The 19,028-nt window shown below is 33.7% G+C and overlaps 1 protein-coding gene and 1 non-coding gene across 4 annotated transcripts; both read left to right on the forward strand.

The window, feature by feature from the left end:
* The first annotated feature begins 11,928 nt into the window (after window positions 1-11,928).
* Window positions 11,929-12,035, forward strand: LOC112498030 (small nucleolar RNA R71). The gene has a single exon (XR_003065115.1). It is a non-coding gene; the product is annotated as a small nucleolar RNA R71 (small nucleolar RNA).
* Window positions 12,036-14,340: 2,305 nt separating this feature from the next.
* Window positions 14,341-16,988, forward strand: LOC102625723 (geraniol 8-hydroxylase). Of its 3 annotated transcripts, none has more exons than XM_006475360.4 (3): window positions 14,341-14,856; window positions 15,108-16,091; window positions 16,176-16,988. In XM_006475360.4, the coding sequence occupies exons 2-3, from the start codon at window positions 15,213-15,215 to the stop codon at window positions 16,779-16,781; spliced, it is 1,485 nt and encodes a 494-aa protein (XP_006475423.1). In that variant the 5' UTR covers window positions 14,341-14,856; window positions 15,108-15,212; the 3' UTR covers window positions 16,782-16,988. The 3 variants fall into 3 exon arrangements, with proteins under 3 accessions (XP_006475423.1, XP_006475424.1, XP_006475425.1); XM_006475361.4 differs by having other exon boundaries at window positions 14,341-14,825; XM_006475362.4 differs by having other exon boundaries at window positions 14,341-14,822.
* The last annotated feature ends 2,040 nt before the right edge of the window (window positions 16,989-19,028 follow it).

Here is a 19,028-nt window from a genome sequence, read left to right on the forward strand (position 1 = left end):
CTTCATTGAAATTTTAGCTTCCAATCACCTATAATTATGCATATGATTTAAGCACATGAATTATTCTAAATCACACAAAATTTACTAAGAATAAACTAAGATGAATGCTTATGCAAAATATAACAAAAAATGTAATGAAAACACATTATTTACTCTCTAAGTATTATTGATTTGAGTCTAGAAGTGCCATGATAACTCTTATTTCATAGAGTTATCAGTTATGAAATTTTCTCTCCTTATTCGTGCAAGGGAAAAGCGAGCTATTCCAGAAGAATATTGTTAGAGAGCTTTTCTTTTTTATTAGCTTAGGGAAGTTGTTCCTCTTTGTTGGTCTTTGAATTTTTTTTCTTAGTAGAGGAAAATGTAACATACTCCGGAGGAATATTATTATGGAACTATTTCCGAAGAATATTGTTATGAAATTTTTCTTCCTTACTAGTTTAGGAAAGTTTCTCTTTTTTATTGGCCTTTGGGATCTTTTTCTTAGTAGAGGGAAAAGTAACATATTCTAGAGGAATATTATTACTGAACTTTTTCTCTTTATTGGCTTAGAGAATTTTTCCTTCTTTGTTGGCCTAGGGAAAAATGAACTATTTCTAGTGAATGTTATTAGGGAAAATTTCCTCACTGTTTGGCATAGGAAAACTTTTCCTCTTGTTAGCCTAGGAAAGTTTTTCCTCATTCTTAACCTAAGGAAAAAGTGAGTGATTTTGTAGGAATATTTAAAGCTGGCAAAACGGGTCATCGGGTCGTGTTCGTGTCGTGTCAAATTTAGGTCTACCCAAACCCGACCCATTTAATAATCATGTCAAAATATTGAGACCCAAACCCGACACGGAAAAATAATCGGGTTACCCAATAACCCGCTTAATATCTATATATTAAACAAAAGTTACATCAAATATTTACACTTTGTCATACATATGTATGCACATACATATATACATCTATACATACATACATAATTTATCACTATTATAAAATATACATATCCACTAAAATATTACACACACTATTGAGGTTTTAATTATATATATGTAAATAATATTATATATCAATATTATAAAATATACATGTCTACCAATATTTTATACATTTACACTATTAAAGCTCTAAATGTATTTAAAATTTTATAAATAAAAATATTGTGTCTATATTCATCCTTTTAAAGAATAAAAAAAAATCATCTCTAATATTTGAGTTTTGATGACAAGAATCTGTAAATTATTTTAAAATAGAAAATATAATCGGGTCATTGATTGGGTAAATGGGTCAAGAATTTTAACCCTAACCCGACACGGAAAAAAAATTGTGTTGACCCGAACCCTACCCATTTAATAATCGTGTTAAATTCGACGACCCATACCTATTTATTGGTGTCGTGTTCGTGTCGGGTAATCGGGTCGTGTCAAATTTTGCCAGCTCTAGTAATATTATTAGGGAGTTTTTTTTCGCTTTCTCGAAGTAGAAAAAAATGGCCTTTGCTTGGTTTGGCTTGCTCTTATGGCCTTGTCTTTTGTTTGCCTTTGTTTTTTCCTTAGCCTTTAATTGTTTTATTGGGCGTTGGCTTTTTTCTTTTTTCTTTTTTTTTACCATGGCTTAAGTGCCTTTAAAGTTCTGGATGTAGCTTGTAATTCTGGATGTCTATTATTCTTAATTTCACTTTTTGTTCTGGTGGTAGGTTTTGCTTCCTCATGCCTCTTTCAATTCTAGGCAAATCCATTCTTAAACTTAGAGGTTGTGCACATTTGAAAATTTGTGTAGTTTTCTTTTATAATTGCATTATTCTGATTATGATGATTTAGTGACTAGAATTTCAATCATCTAGGAACTTTGCTTATGAAATTTTTCCTTATGGAATTGGGATTGTTACAACCTTGGATATCATCATCCGATAATATTGTTTGTGGAAATTTTCTTTATGGAAAGTGGGTAGTCTTAAGCTTTCGATATACTGAATATTTAATGAGATATTACTTCCTCCTCAAATTAGTAACAATCAAGCTATTGTTACTAATGTTTAAACATAATAATCATGGGACTTCTCCTATTTATTAGACTATCTTTTCCTCTTTGTTAGCCTAGGAAAATTTTTTCTCTTTATTGGCTTAAAAAAAGTGACACAATCTCAAGAAATATTATAAGAGAAAATTTTGTTAGCTCAAGGAGAACTAATCCCTTATGGACGAATATTATTAAGGAACCTTTCTTGTTGGTTTGGAGAAGTTTTTACTCTCCGGACTAATTTTTTCCTCCTTGGTGGTAGTGTTGTTGGGGTGTACCAAATTTAAAACCTTACTACTAGTATAAATAATTAGTACAGAGCGAGTAAGGATCGATTCCACAGAGACTATGCTAATTGTATTTATTATCAACTCTAAAGCAGGACTTAAAATAAAATAATAATAGAAATAATAATATAAATTAATCTAACTAAAGAAAATGCCAACTAAAAATAGAAAAATGGGGGGTTTTTGAATTTTTAACTAAATAGCAAGAAACAAAGAAATTAAAACTACGAAAACAATAATTTAATAAAAACTCTAATTAAAGGAGAAAGAAATAATAATGATGAAAACTTTGATTAAAGGATCATTCGCCACCACCAAATATGCACATAATATATCAATTCTATCATCAATTTATATTGAAACTATCAACCGTAGATAACAACAAGCTCTGTTAGTCTCAATCTTTCCTTAGTGTGTCGTTAGGAAAAACAAGCTCTTCACCTAATCTCTAACCATTAAATAATTTAAAACAAGCTCTTTAAATTTAAGATAATGGAAGCATTAAGCAGAGAAAGATATTAGGTTGATCTAGGCAATAAACACACAAGCTCGGATTATTTAACCTAGGTTATGTTCTCCAATTGAAATAACTGATTCCAACCTGCTACTTATGATTAAAATCTTAAGACAATTACGAATCAAGAATTTTAATCTAGCAATAGAATTTATTCAAGTCTATCGAATTGGCCACTCAAACAAGACATGAATAAAATCATAAACATTAATTATAGAAGAACATAAACAATCTCAATTAAATAAATTGAATGATATAAATTAAAAATTAATCATATGACATGTTTGAGGTTTTGAATTCACCCTCAACCAAATAGAAAATCTAGCTTAACATAATTAAATTGAGAATAAGAGAATTGATAAAACCAATCATGGAGATTAATTCAAGTGGCTGCCTTTTTCTTCAATTCCTTTCGGTTTCTCCCTTGTTTTTCCTTCTTGCGGCTGCTAGTTCCTCAAATCCTCTTGGCTGCAAAAAAATCCCCCTTTGTGTTGCTTCCGCTTGATCCTTTTATAATGCTTCAATTGTGGCTTTTAAATCCTTGCATGGAAAGAATTAAATCCAAAGTCAAAACCGCCCATGCCATAATGTGCTTGCCATTTAAAGTCATGCAAAATATTTGCTTCCTTTAATTGCCATGCACATTACATCCACTTTGCCAATTTCCTTTTTCTTCAATTTGCTTTCCATAATTTAATCCAATGAACACAATCTTTTTAAATTGGTCAAGTAAATCCATGTACATTAAACAAGTTTCCATTTTATGCATGCTTGTTCCCAAAGTCTTTATTAATCTCCATGAAATCCTATATATGCTTCCAAATGTGCATCAATTAATTAATTGGCTTCCAAAAAATCTTCAGTTATTTCCTTTCCTAATTCCTTCAAGCAGATTTCTTCTTAAATGTTCCGATTTAATTTCTCTTTAATCCTAGAATATACCTAAAATAACAAAATAAAAAACTAAGATAAAAATTAACACAATAAAAATATAATTTACTAAATTAAAAATTAACTAAAATAACTAGAATATTTAAGACCAAAACAAGAAAGAGATGGAGAAATTAATAGCAAAATATATGAAAAATATGCACTTATCTCTTGGCATACAGAAAAGTGACCTATTGTGGAAGAATATTATTATAAATCTTTTTCTTCTTGTTGGCCTTGGTAATATTTTTCCTTTTTGTTGGCTTAGGGAACAATGAGTTATTTTGGGCAAATTTCATTTGGGAAAATTTTCTCGTTATTGGCCTAGGGAAGTTTTCCCTTTAAATTGGTCTTGAGAAAAATGAGTTATTCTGGAGGAATTTTATTAGGGAAGTTTTCTCCTAAACTAGAATTCTTTGTGGAAATATACTAATTGTTCTTACTTAACATGAGAGGGAATATTAATTGCTCTTAGACATTTCCCTTGAACTAAGGTTCTATGAGGAAATCTACTTTCCCCTTAACATAAGAGAGAATATTAATTATTTTTAGAATTTTTCCCTTAAACTGAAGTTTTAGGAGGAAATTTACTTTTCCATTGATGTAAGAGGGAATATTTTTGGCTCTTTGAACTTTTTCCTTAAGCTAAAGTTGTAGGAAAAAATCTAATTTAATATTGACGTAGGAGGGAATATTTTTTATTTTTTGAACTTTTCACTTGAAATGAAGTTATAGAATGAAATCTTCCTTTCCCTTGATGTAGGAGGGAATATTTGTTGTTCTTTAAACTTTTCCCCTGAACTGAAGTTATAGAGGAAATCTAATTTTCCTGTGACATAGGAGGGAATACTTCTTGTTCTTTGAACTCTTCTCTTGAACTAAAGTTTTAGGAGGAAATCTAATTTTCCTTTGATGTACAAGGGAATATTTCTTTTCTTTGAACTTTTCTCTTGAATTAAATTTCCAAGAAAAAATCTTTCTTTCCCTTGATGTAGAAGGGAATATTTCTTATTTTTGAACTTACCATATATTAAAGTTCTAGCAGGAAATTAGAATTTGGCTAAGCAATTCAGTTGGTTCTAAAATGGATTTTGAGATTTTTGGAAACATATATGATAATGTATGGGATGATCACGAGGGCTCATGAGACAATGACGAATGTGGATTCCTATGGGATGTATAGATATGAATGTTTGTGCATGCAAATGCTCATTAGTTCAGTGCAGCGTATGAGTCATGGAAATATGGAATAGTTTTTACATTTTGTGATTCATTACTTGAGTACATGAGTTGTATCTTATCAATTGGATCAATATTTTTAAGTGTTGAAATCATTCATATAATCGTAAGAGCTAAAACGAAATGTTCATTTTTTACAAGATATCAATATGAATAATCATTTAAATTAGTCTGGATTGTCATTCAAATGGACTATAGCTTTTTCCTTAAGGGGCTGCTATGATGGCATCATTTGCTGTGGAAAGCCACCTGAAAATTTTTTCCTGAGTCTCCTTAGGATCTTTTAAATTTTCTACTGTAAGCATCTTTCCTCACCACAATCAGTTCCCTATGTGGCTTTTTAGGTTTGTTTTGTCTAGACTCCAACCCTATCTTTTGGGGGGCAATTTGCCTCTCTACCTGCTTTTAGCTTTTCTGGGGCCAGTCTTTTAGTTGTTGTTCAAGGGCAAGCATCATCAACTGCGGAAGCCATCTAGAAATTCTTTTTGGAGTTCTGTTAAGATCTTTTGAATTCCCTTCTATAGGCATCTTTGGAACCTCCGTTCCTTATCACTATTAGCTCTCTATATTCATTTTTAGGTTTATTCTATGTGGGTTCCGACCCTATCTTTTAGTGGGCAATTTGTGTCTCTGCCCACTTTTAGCTTTTCTAGGGCTACTCTTTTGGCTGTTGTTCAAGGACATGTAATTTGACCTTTAATTTTTTTTTTTTTTGTAGTTTCCACTTCCTTTCGGAATCTGCATCAACATTATGAAATTTACAAATAACTGAAGAGTAAAAGCGGAAATGTACAGGTTAGATGCATAACGATAATCATTAGTTGCATAATATGTAAGGAAAATTAGATTAGTCCATATTGGTGTAATACCTATTTGTTTATTCCCTATCACGAGATGAATGGTTGGGTTTTCTTTAACCTCACTCGTGGGTAAGTCAAGTAAATTCAGGAATGACATAAGAAAACTAAAAATAAAATATATTAATATGTTAGTTGCGAAATCATCATTGTTAGATTAGATTATGGAGTTATGTTAATCCACATTAGCTTAACACCCTGCATATATTCCCTTGGATAAAGTAAATGCTTGGGTTTGCCTTATCCTCACTGGCAGGAAAAAATAAAGAAGTGCCATGGAATAAACACCATGACAGGAATGTAAATAAGTCAGTATAGCTGTTAGGAATAAGCATAATAAAAAAGAAAATAAAGATAAAATAAAATAAAATAAATGAGAAATTAGTCTTGGATTTAGTTGTGCAAAGTATTTTAACCCTTTTTGACCATCGTTTACCTTCTTTTTGGTCAAAGTTTATGTTGACTAAGTGGGTTCTTCATCTTCTTTTCTTTTTTTTTTCCTAGCTAGCTATTTCAAAGAGAGATCTCCATTTTTCTTCTTGGATTTTTTGCTTTAGTGCCTCTTTAACTATATATGAGGTTTGAGTCTCACTCATAAACTTATTTTAATCGAGTGTATGTGGGTATTTATCTCTTTTTACACTCATACACAACAAATTTAATTTAAAAAGTGAGTGTAGAGTGATGGTTGTGTGGGTTTTAGTAAGAGAAAAATGGCTTTCAACTTGTTACTTCTCCACAGACGACGCAACTGAAGGTGTTGGATTTTTTTTTTTTACTTTCAAACGTATTTGTGGTTTGTGGAGAACTTGACATGATTGTTGGCCTTGAATCCGGAGGGATGAGTACCTGAAAAAGACACTCTGATGTCCAAGTTAGCGTTTAAACAAAATTAAAGAAAAAAGAAAGATGGAGAAGATGATTTTCTTTCTCTAAGTATGAATAGTACTTTTGGAGGCCAAAAACTCTCTTCTCTTAGAGATGGGGAATCTAGGGTTTTGCTTTAAGCCCTCAACCTAATGACATGTGTCACTGTTGGTGTATAAATACTAATGCTATTAGTGTCAATGTGCAAGTGTACACAACAAGTGTTAAGTAATGAGTATTCAAGATCGTCTCCACAGGGATTGATGTTATTAGATCTGCTACGGCAATCTTAACAGTGTAGATTTTGTGCTAAAATAAAATAAACAATTAATGAAACTAATGTACTAATTAAAATAAAAACGCAATAAATAAATGCAACAAAGTAAACTATCACGTCAAGCTCAAGGATAAAACTAATGGGAATATATAGTAGTTGAGTGAGTAAACTCTCCTAATGGTCTTGACTATTTTCTAATGGTTGGCTCGGTTGCTGCAGTATTTGCTACAGCATTGGGCAGAATCCTTATGTATCCTCAGCCGTCGCATGTTGGATATCTTATATCTATATGCAACCTAACAGTGATCAGTTGTTATGCCAACATAAGATATAGCATTACACGCTTAGGTTCTATTTACCCTACAAGGTGAATCCCTATGTCTAGTTCATCACTAATTTTAGATTAAGCATGGCCCTTTTGGAATAAGTTAAACTCAATCCAGGAAACTCAATCTAAAACCAAGTATTGCTCTGATATGTTTCACTACGATAGGCCATTTTGCGGCTTTCTCCTAACTTGTAACATTAAATGGGTGATCAACCGAAATAATGAATAAAAATAAATACTATCAAAACAAACTGCTACAGCAAACATGCAGCAACACATATATTCAGTCAATAAACCATCAAGATTATTTATCACTCAACCACAAATAAATTTAGTTCATGGTTTGCAAAAGAAAAATAAAGAACAAAGTTTCAGTCATGAAACACATCCCCATGAATAAATAGAAAACACGAAAACAAGAGAAGGATAAGAAGGATTGAGCTCCCAATTGATCTCTACAATTTTTCCTCTTGTGTAGCCTTCAATCTCTCTCTTGAATCTTGTTTTTCTTTTGTTTCTTTGTGTTTTTCTCCTTGGGTGACGGCTCCCTCTTTTCCTTATGATGTGTGCTTCTTTTATAGTTGAAAATTAGGGTAAACGGAAGCTTAGGGCGCGCATAAGTCAGATTAGGAAACTGCAGATCGCAATTCTGCAAGTATCCCGCGCGGAATTGTTCCATGATTGCTTCAACAACGACTACAGCAATGGTTGCTACAACAATGGCTACAGCAACTGCACTGTTCCAGATTTGTTTCAATTATTTTGTAGTCATGTTCTTTCCTTATTTTTGCAAGCCTATTGCATCTGCATTCCTTCCATGAATTCTAAGCTTCTGGAAACTTACAATTATGCACACAATTTAAGCACGAATTACTTTAAATTAAGCAAAACTTATTAAGACTAAACTAAAATGAATATTTATGTAAAATGTAACAAAAATGCAATGAAAACACATCATTTACTCTCTAAATGATCTTGATTTAAGTCTAGAATTGCCATAATAACTCTCATTTCATAGAGTTATCACACCCCCAAACTTAAATCGTTACTTGTCCTCAAGTAATGACAACAACACTCACTCTGTAATCACACAATCATGCAACAAATAACTTAACTCTGTCATCAAATTTGCAAGGATTCTTCCACCCTCAAATCACACTCTTAATCATACAAAATTGCCATAGTAGTTCTAGTTTTAGACTTAGGCCTCATTCTGTCCAGAGAGTGTGTGTGGCACTTTGATCAAATTCCAGAGGTGCTACATCGTTACACAGATATTGCATATAATTCAAAAGTAGAACACAAATATATTCACATATGGGGGAGTAGAATTCACAAATAAACTCAAACTGTGCTACAATAATAATACTTTTTTTTTTCAGTTAAACCCTTCAATGCAACATTGAGCTTTCATGTGAGTGCCTATCACTTGGAATGACGATACTCAATTACTCACTCAAAGTACATGTCAGAGTTGCTGCAACAACACATCCATGATGTTATATCTAGATCTTACTTTTGGATGCCTTTGACTCAAGACTGAACATGAAGCTCATGAACATACCAGGTTACTCAGTATCCTAGGTAGCGAACCCCTTTATTTTTCATTCCTTCATCACTTTTTTTATTTTGCTTTTTTTATATATAATTGATGCAGCACTGCTCATAGCTCTTGTTACCTTTGGACTCAAGTTTGCATATGGGGTGCATACTCAACCCTGGTTCCTTAGCAACTTAAACCATTGGAGTAGAATTTATTTCATAACAAACACAGTCCAACAAAAAATTTCCCCCAAACTTGAGATATTTTCTACTCTTTTTTTGTTTTCCTGGCTCTGCTACAACATTCTCATAAAATTTAACCAAAGTTAAGTGTCGGGACAGAATTTCAACCTCAATCTATAACTATCTCTATATGGCATTATCATAAATACTGAATAACACTCAATTTATCTTCATTAGGTTTTTAAATCCATACACAAATATTAGATAACAGAGCTTCACACAACACATAACACAATCATAAACACATGCACTTAGAAACATAACCCCTTCAAACTTAAGTGGTGTTGTGTCCTCACAAGCACACAACACAAAACCACATAAACCAGACATGCAAACACTAAATAAAAGGACATGCAGAATGAATCAGAAAATTAAAACTAAATGAAAGAAAAGTTTTACAGAAAGAAGTAAAATAAACTAGCGGGTATGGGTACTCCTCTGTTGCTGGAAGCACTGCTAGAGCACAGGCTGTAAAGGGTCACTTCTTCTTTGATCCACTTCTCAAACGCTCCTTATTATAAAATCTGATCAATCCATTTGCTACTACAAAAGCAAGAAATGCATCTGTTGTTTGAGAATCTTTTGTTATATGTCATGCTGTAAGTGATGCTGCAACAATTCCCACATGCTCGTTTTGCCCACTCAATTTTTTTTTTTACTTGCTGCAATTTAACACAATGACATAAAAAATTAGATGCATGCTTAAAAAAATAATAAAAAGACAAATTAAATAATTTAAAAGCTAAATTCAATGCCTTAAAAACTTGAAACAACTCCCCTTATTGGGTTGCCTCCCAATTAGCGCTTGATTTTAGGTCTTTCAGCCTAACTTTTTTTGTTTGCTCAACATGGATCATTCAACAACATATCCTTCCTTAGGCTGTTCACATCATTTCCCATATAGTGCTTCACTCTTGGCCCATTAGCCTTGAATTCTTGTTGGTATGGAGTGAGTTCCCTTTGTTGGATTTGCTCATCAATTCTGAAGGGTTGCTTCTCTCTTGACCATGCTATGTTAGCTGCTCCATGATCTTCACCATCAAGTTCTTTTAATGTTACAACATTGATTTCTTCTTTACTGCAGCAACTGTGTAATTTCTCTGTTACAACAAAGTCCACAACACTGATAAAATTACAATCTTCAATCTTATCGGGACTCTTCATGGCATCCAGCATATTGAATGTCACTTGCTGGTCATTTACCCTCATGGTTAATTCTCCTTTTTGAACATCAATTAAAGTCTTTCCCGTGGCTAAGAAAGGTCTCCCGAGAATGATTGACACTTCTTTGTCTGCCTCAAAGTTTAGCACAATAAAATCCACCGGAAAAAAAAAAATTTATCCACCTTCACCAACACCTCTTCAATCTTCCCTTCTGGATAGGTATGAGATCGGTCAGCAAGTTGTAGAGTCACTGTTGTTGGTCTACATTCACCAACTCCCAATTACTTAAACACTGATAAAGGCATGAGATTGATGCCAGCCCCCAAATCACAAAGTGCTTTGCCACTGTATTTAGTGCCTATGGAGCAAGAGATTGTGAAGCTTCCTTGATCCTTCATCTTCTGCGGTATCTTACTCTGAAGCATTCAGCTACACTTTTGTGTTAGAGCAACCGTCTCAAATTCCCTAAGTCTTCTTTTCTTTGTCAAAATATCCTTCAAAAACTTTGCATAGTTTGGCATTTGCTCTAGAACTTCCACAAAATGGATATTGATATGCAGCTGTTTCAGCACTCCTAAGATTTTGTTGAACTGCTTGTCTTGTTGTTGCTTCTGAAATCTTTGAAGGAAGGGTGGTGGGTGTCTAAACTGCTGTGCTGTAGCAGGTTGTGCAGACTGCTTCTCTTTTGCTCTACTCAGGTTTGTTGCTGTTGGTGTTGTAGCTTCCTCACCTCCAGGTGCTGGATCATAACTTTCTGCAGATGCTGTTGTAGAACTGTATTGATTTGCATTCTGAAAAGTGGAAGACTGTGACTTCTTCTCTACTTGAGTGTCTTCTTGGCTTTGGGTGGACTCAATTTTTCTTTTTGGTGCACCAACGGGACTATAAACATCCTTTCCAGATCTCAAGTTAATCACTTTGCAGTGCTCTTTCCCTTCTCTTCTTGGGTCCTCTGTATTACTGGGTAAACTACCTTGAGGTATGTTGCTCAATGCTGTAGCAAGCTGTCCAATTTGATTTTTCAAGTTTCTCAACGATATAGTATGACTTTGGACAACTGATTCATTCCTCACAATCTAATCCTTAATCAAACCTTCAAGGGAGCTGAGTTGATCATTGTTGATGCTTTTTTGCTCTTGATTTTGCTGCTAAAATCTAGGTGGTTGAGCAGATCTGTTCTGTCCACTAGGTGCAGCAGCAGTCTGGTTCTGATAACTCCATGAAAAGTTTGGGTGCTGTCTCCATCCAAATTTGTGAGTGTTTGAATATAGATTGTCTTGGTTCTATTTATTGAAGCTGCCCATATAGTTAACCGAAGCTGGATTACTAGGACAATTGTCAAATAAATGCCCTTCTCCACAATAAACGCAAGACATATCAAATATTTGGTTAACAGTTGCTGGAGCAGTAGTCATAGCCTTTACCATCTTTGTTAATGAAGTTACTTGGGCTGACAATGCTGTCAACGCATCTACGTTATGAACTCCTGATGTTCTCTTGCTGCAACTTGTCTGGTTGATGGCCACTGATAGTTATTGTTGGCTATCCTCTCCAAAATTTCATAAGCCTTATTGTAAGACTTAGATAACAAGGCCTCATTTGCTGAAGCGTCCACCATTAATCTAGTGCTTTGGTTGAGACCATTATAGAAAGTTTCCAACTGTATGCAGCAAGGAATACCATGATGAGGACATCTCCTGAGTAACTCATTAAATCTTTCCCATGCATCACACAAGCTCTCATCTTCAAGTTGATGGAAAGATGTGATCTCGTTCCTCAACTTTGCATTCTTGGTTGGCGGGAAGTATTTCATCAAAAATTTGTCAGCTACAACAACGACTACAGCAATGGTTGCTACAGCAACTGCACTGTTCCAGATTTGTTTCAATTCTTTTGTAGTCATGTTCTTTCGTTATTTTTGCAAGCCTATTGCATCAACATTCCTTCCATGAATTCTAAGCTTCTGGAAACCTACAATTATGCACACAATTTAAGCACGAATTACTTTAAATTAAGCAAAACTTATTAAGACTAAACTAAAATGAATATTTATGCAAAATGTAACAAAAATGCAATGAAAACACATCATTTACTCTCTAAGTGATCTTGATTTAAGTCTAGAATTGCCATAATAACTCTCATTTCATAGAGTTATCAGTCACCCATCATTTCTGTACATGAGAATGTGAATTTAATCATAGAGAATTATTCTGCATGTTCATATTTCCATGTTGTTGGGTGTGATTCCTTGGACTAATGGATTATAGAAATAATTCCCCCTTATTGCCATCTTTATGAGATCTGGAAGAATTTTTCCTCAGGTGTTATTCTCCCTGAATAACCTGGGGGTTATTTTCCCGGAATAGCTTGGGTGTTATTTCTCCAAAATATTTTCTTTTATTTGATAGGATGGACACGCGACATAATTTAGTACCTTTTGGAATATGGCACCTACAACACCAATACATACATATGTTGCTAAAAGATATTAGTATACAATTGCGACTACCTTTGTAGACCTATTCTTCTATAAGATTAATTAGGCGATTAAACAACCTATAATTATCATAATTGTTGTGTCTCTATTATTTCTTTTATGATTAATAAAAAGTTTAATAGGTTTGTAGTGGCTTCTTTTGGTTTCTTATCTTTAACAATTAAATAATCGAAGATATAAATTTTTTTTCTAAATATCGTCATTCAAAATTTATATAAGAAATGTAAGTAGCTAGCTAATATAATATTGCTACAATTTGAGTCACATTTTCCATGCTACGATTGTAGCCAAAAGCATGTGAAATGGATTTATACTTCACCACTTTCTCCTGTGATGTTTAAGTTTAGTTATTCGTTGTAAATATGATTTAACAAATTCTTATATTTGATTTAAGAAATTCTTGTACTTGAGACTCATACAAAAACTCGAACATATTTTATAAATTCTTGTATTTGAGAGTCAAACAAAAACTCGAGGATGCTCCAAAGAAAGATCATCAAAACGTTGTCAGTATTCTGCAGCAATTCTTACTAATACCATCACATTGGCCCTTGGAATTTAGAATTTTGGACTTGCTAGAGTGTTGGTTGATAGAGCAGCTTCTTTGTTAGCTATGAGAAACAACTTGGGGATTTTATTATCCACTGTAGGTTATCATGCGAAAATGATTTGGCTCGTTTCTTATATGAACAATGCTAAAAAAGTTTTGTTTTCAAAGGAAAGCTTTACTTGAAAATGCTAGAATTGGTTATTTGAAAAGTTTTGTCCATATCAATCTCCATCCCAAAACTTTTTATTAGTATTTTGAAATACTAATAATGTTCCATCACTTTATTATTTATTTTTCATTTCTATCCCAAAACCCATACATGTTTACCCACTAATAATCTCATCTTTATTATTATTATTTTTTAACCGTCGTGGAATCTTTCATTACTTTGCTTCTCATCAAGTTCTTGAATCTCCCATTACGGTAATCAAATGTATTATTCTTAAGCTTTTTTTATGTGATTATCTAATCTATTTTTATTAAAAAAATTTATATATTATAATTTCAAAATCATTATATATTCACTTGAACGTTTTACTTATATATGATAAAATATTATGTTATTTATGTTCTTTGAGATAAAATACTATCTATCTATATGTTTATTTGATATTCAAATTTAAGATGGATGCAAATGTAAAAATACATATTTTTAGTTTTTAAAAGTTGGAAAAAATAAACAGCTTAATACTTATTTTCAAAAATTCAGATAAAAAAAACATATTATTCATATTTAAACCTTTAGATCTATTTAGATTTTAGATCGATTTAGATCTATTTAGATTTTAAATAAAAAACAAACGCCGCCTTTAATATTGACCTGTAAAATATCAATAAAGCACTTAGAGAGATAAAGATTATTTTATCTTTCACTTAAAAAATTAATATTAGAAAATTACAATTATGATTGTCATTTAAAAAGACTATCAAATATGTTAAGTCGTTGCTCGTCTATTGGTTTTTTTTTTTTTTTGTCTTTTTTCATTCATTGACAATTTTCCCTTTTTAATTTTAATGAATTTCAAATTTAGATTTATTCTTGACACTTTAACCCTATTACATTAACAAAATGACATGTGTGAATGTTTTGATGACTTTCAAGCACCATGTGTCTAGATGTCAATAAAGAAAGAGCACCGCGAGTCCACGAGCGAGCACGAGTCACAGCCGTCTGCCTCATCATAAGGACTTTGTGGGCATGCTTGGATTGGAAAAGATTTAAAACCAAACGCACAAACCACAGAAACCACAAACAAAACGCACTCCGCCGACGACCAGACCCACCCTGCGACCCACGCCGCCGACTACACAAACCAAACAAACTCAGCCGCATCTTGATCGACGCCCAGCCGCCACGATATTTAAGCCCCCCCAAACCCACGATGCCGCGACGACCCAAGCCGTTAATCCCAGCCACTTTTTGATCGACGTCGACGTCCAGTCGGCCAGTTGCACGCCACACGCCGTTGAAGTTCCCGATGATTCGTGCACGCCATCGATTGAGACGAGCAGCTGACAATTATGTGGTTTGCCTTACTCAGGCGCACCCTTTTGATGGTTTTACTTGTGTTTTATGTTTTCATTAATTATAAAATGCATGAATTTTTGTGAAAATTGTCAAAAAGGTCCCAAATCTGAATTCAATCCAAACCGATTCGAATCCAAATCAATCCGAGATATTAATCCGATCCGAAATAATTCGGATGTTTCGGATCGGATTTAAAGTTCGAATTAGAGTCGGATGAATCTTTTTTTTTTTCGGATTCCGAAATTGCTCACCCCTGATCTCAACTTCACTCGTTTTTCAGCTCTTTTGTCGGCACTATGCTTAATCTGGAACGTAAAAACTCACGCTTCAGAGAGGTAGTGCAAACAAGTTTCATTGGGAGTTTCCGACAGAAATAAGATCAAAGATGGAAATCTTGATAAGCTGCGTACTATGGCTTCTATTCACATGGGTTTGGGTCATAACTTTAAGGTCTTTCTCTAAAGGATCAAGAAAGCTCCCACCGGGGCCGACGCCTCTGCCGATCATCGGAAACCTCCTGGAGCTTGGGCACAAACCTCACAAGTCACTAGCCGAGCTTGCAAAGGTTCATGGCCCTATCATGAGTCTAAAATTTGGGCAGGTGACCACAGTAGTCATTTCCTCAGCAACCATGGCCAAACAAGTCCTTCAAGATCATGACAAATCTTTATGCAATCGAAACGTTCCAGAATCTGTCGGGTCCATCCAGAAGGATGAATACGGGATCCCGTGGCTCCCTGTCTCGACAAAATGGAAAAAGCTTCGGAAAATATGCAACTTACATATTTTTACTAGTCAGAAACTTGATGCCAATCAAGACCTCCGGCGCAAGAAAATCCAACAACTTGTTACTTTTGTTCAAGAAAGTTGCCGTACGGGTGAACCAATCGATGTTGGCCAAGCAGCTTTCGATACTGTAGTTAATTTGTTGTCCAATTCGATCTTTTCTGTTGATTTAGCTGACGCTAATTCAGATTCCGCAAGAGAGTTTAAGGATTCGATGTGGGGTTTGATGGTAGAAGCCGGAAGGCCTAACCTGTCCGATTTTTTTCCTATGCTTAGAAAGCTTGACATTCAGGGAGTACGGCGTCGCTTAACGAGACATTATATCAAGATATTGGAGGTCTTGGATCGCTTCATTGATCAAAGATTGGAGCAAAGACAAGAACATGGCTTTGCTGATTCCAAGGATATGTTAGATACTCTTCTCAACATCAGTGAAAGTGAAGAGATTGACAGAAATGATATCAAATTTGTCATTTTGGTAATATTTGAATTAATTTAATTTCCACCTCGAATTATTAGTAATTATGTAAACCGAAAATTAATCAATTACATATGTTAACAGGATTTGTTTGCTGCGGGGACTGAAACGACTTCAAGCACATTGGAATGGGCAGTAACAGAGCTATTAAACAACTCAGAAGCATTATCAAAAGCTAGATTGGAGTTGGAACAAAAAGTAGGCAAAGGCAACCTGATTGAGGAATCAGACATTACTCAATTACCTTATTTACAAACAATAGTTAAAGAGACCTTAAGGTTGCACCCGCCAGTGCCGTTGTTACTCCCTCGCAAAGCCTCAGCAGACGTAGAAATCACAGGCTTCATAATACCAAAGGGTGCGCAAGTTTTGGTCAATGCATGGGCTATAGGCCGAGATACAAGCACATGGGATGACCCTTACTCTTTTAAACCTGAAAGGTTCTTGGGGTCAGATGTTGATGTCAAAGGCCGGAATTTTGAGCTAATTCCATTCGGAGCTGGGCGGCGGATATGTCCTGGTTTGCCATTGGCAATAAGAATGTTGTATCTAATGTTGGGATCGCTTATTAAATCTTTTGATTGGAAGCTTGATAATGAGGTTACATCTGGGAACATTGACATGGAAGAGAAGTTTGGCATCACCTTGCAGAAGGCTCAACCACTTCGTGTGGTTCCTGTTGCCATTTAATTATGTGAAATGATATAAGTACAAAATGGTGACATAAATAAGTTTGAAATGATGTCATTTCCTCACTTACTGTTAAAAAAAAGAATAAAATAATCTCAGGCTTTTTTTTTTCCCCTCCTTCATCACCATTTTGTACGCCTGCTGTTGTATTTAATTATGTGTACTTTGAGAAGGTTTAAATATTAGAGAATAAATATACTTTTAATATGTCTTTCTCTTTATATTTGGTTTCTCCCCTTTGTGTGTGTGTGTGTGTAGCACACAAGAGAATAGTTAATCTCATATTGTCATTTCAAGATACCTAGAAAATTTTCCAAAAACGATTCCCGCCATGACAAATTGATAAAGAGCAAGAGACCATATTTACATTGAAATTTATAATATTTAAAAATATTTTAATTAATTTATTTTTTAGTTTAATTTGGTTACCTTTTTACAGTTTTGTTGTTTGTGCATTATGTATTTGAGTTGTATTTCTAATTTATATATGAGTCTTATTAAAATTAGTTTTTAGTCAAATTATAATAAGTATTAGTATAAACAATTGTCTTTTGTAGTTTTTATAAGCATGCCTTGATTATTTGTTATTGGTTATTTCGTGGAATAAACTCTAGATTTGAGTTTAATAATATTTTTTCAATTTTGAAAGATTTGTGTGAGTTTTTGAGTTCAGTTAATTATCAGCATTCTGTGAAATCAATGAGCTTTAACCCTCTAAATTCACGATATTTATTGTGAATAAAAAACGTCAATTTAGACCATTCTTTTAGTAAGGGATTTTCAAGAATCAATGGAATATTAGAATATTAAACTTTCACTACAACAATTTGGCATCAGAGCCAAAAGCTTGGTTGTACTATTCTTAACACCTACCTTTTCTTTTTTCTTTTTTTAATTTTTCCTAATCTTCTTTTGCTTAAAAAAAAAAAAAGTCAAGGTCGAGTCAACCCTAGCCACCACAACCCAACCACAGCCGCTGCCATTTGCATTTGTGCTTTCCCTATCCAGCAACCTCTTTCATTGATCAAGACCACTATAGAGGTCAAAAGGAGTCACCAATCCAACCTTGAGCAAAACCGTCACTGATTATCCATAAAACTACTAGAAAACGACCATAAAATTTGTGATTGCCGCAACCACTATTCATCATTTTTTTTGCTATGCATTGATTAACGCATCCACTGCAAATCTATTCCCCTTTACTAGCACAATCATTCTAGTAACTATCATCTCCAATTGACATACCAATCTTTGGAATCAAGGCCATCACCAACGGCTACATTGTCTCAAATTCCCCGAATAAACCATCGCCTTTTTGGATAATCCATTACTAGTATCTTACTTAACAACTTCGACTCTTTCAAATTCATTCACCTCTTTTGGTTTTTGGTTACTCCCACCGATAACTCTATTTTCAGTTAATTATCATTTTTCCTTTTTTCTTTATTATTTCTTTTTTCTAAATTTATAGTAAGCGAAAAAAAAATTAAGTCATGAAACCACAACATCATTGGAAAGATCTCGTCTCTAAAAGAAGACATTTTAATTAGAATGTTGAGGACTTTACATTTAATTGCTCAAAATTTAAATAACCTTTAAAATATGGAATCATTGCACATGAAGAAGAGATATGGGTTCAACAAAGATGTTTGTGATGATACATGTTATGAGGATATTGAGGAAAACAATGACTTTGCTTCACCAGATAATATCATTCATTCCAAGGAGAATATTAGTTGGTCATTTAAGTCTACAACAAATTCTCCACACACAGGTATTGATTTGGATCAATAGTCAAAATTTGATGACTATATTTGTTGTTACCAAAATTTCATACATTAAAGTGATCGAGTTCGCTGAGATTAGGACTTTGATAACGTCTTCATTTTCAGGGAGATCCCAAACTTTATCATGATGCTTCCTAACTTGCAAAATAGACAAATTGTAAGGGTGTCGGTGTTGTTACTTGCAAAAATCTTTCGATACTTAAGTTAGAGTTAAAACATTACAGGAGTAACAAATTAAGAAAAGAAAAGAGCTCTTCATCTCGTGAATAGAACAACATTGTATAAGGAGACTTTACTTGAATCCATGTAGTGTTAGGATATCCCAAGGAATCAATATGTATGTGGTTTATTCTCAATTCAAATATGTCCCATTCTTATTCATATTAGGTCACCCAGACCGATAATAGTGGTTAGAAAACGAGTACAACCATTATTCCCCTAGTTTACTTATTCTATGCCC

The sequence above is a fragment of the Citrus sinensis genome, chromosome 1 (genome assembly GCF_022201045.2).
Source record: "Citrus sinensis cultivar Valencia sweet orange chromosome 1, DVS_A1.0, whole genome shotgun sequence".
Lineage (NCBI taxonomy): Eukaryota > Viridiplantae > Streptophyta > Magnoliopsida > Sapindales > Rutaceae > Citrus > Citrus sinensis.

Bases quoted from the DNA above. Each gene is read 5' to 3' on its own strand.
- LOC102625723 (XM_006475360.4), top strand. From the start codon at position 15,213: ATGGAAATCTTGATAAGCTGCGTACTATGGCTTCTATTCACATGGGTT. The intron at 16,092-16,175 runs GTAATATTTGAA...ATATGTTAACAG, and splicing joins ATATCAAATTTGTCATTTTG to GATTTGTTTGCTGCGGGGAC.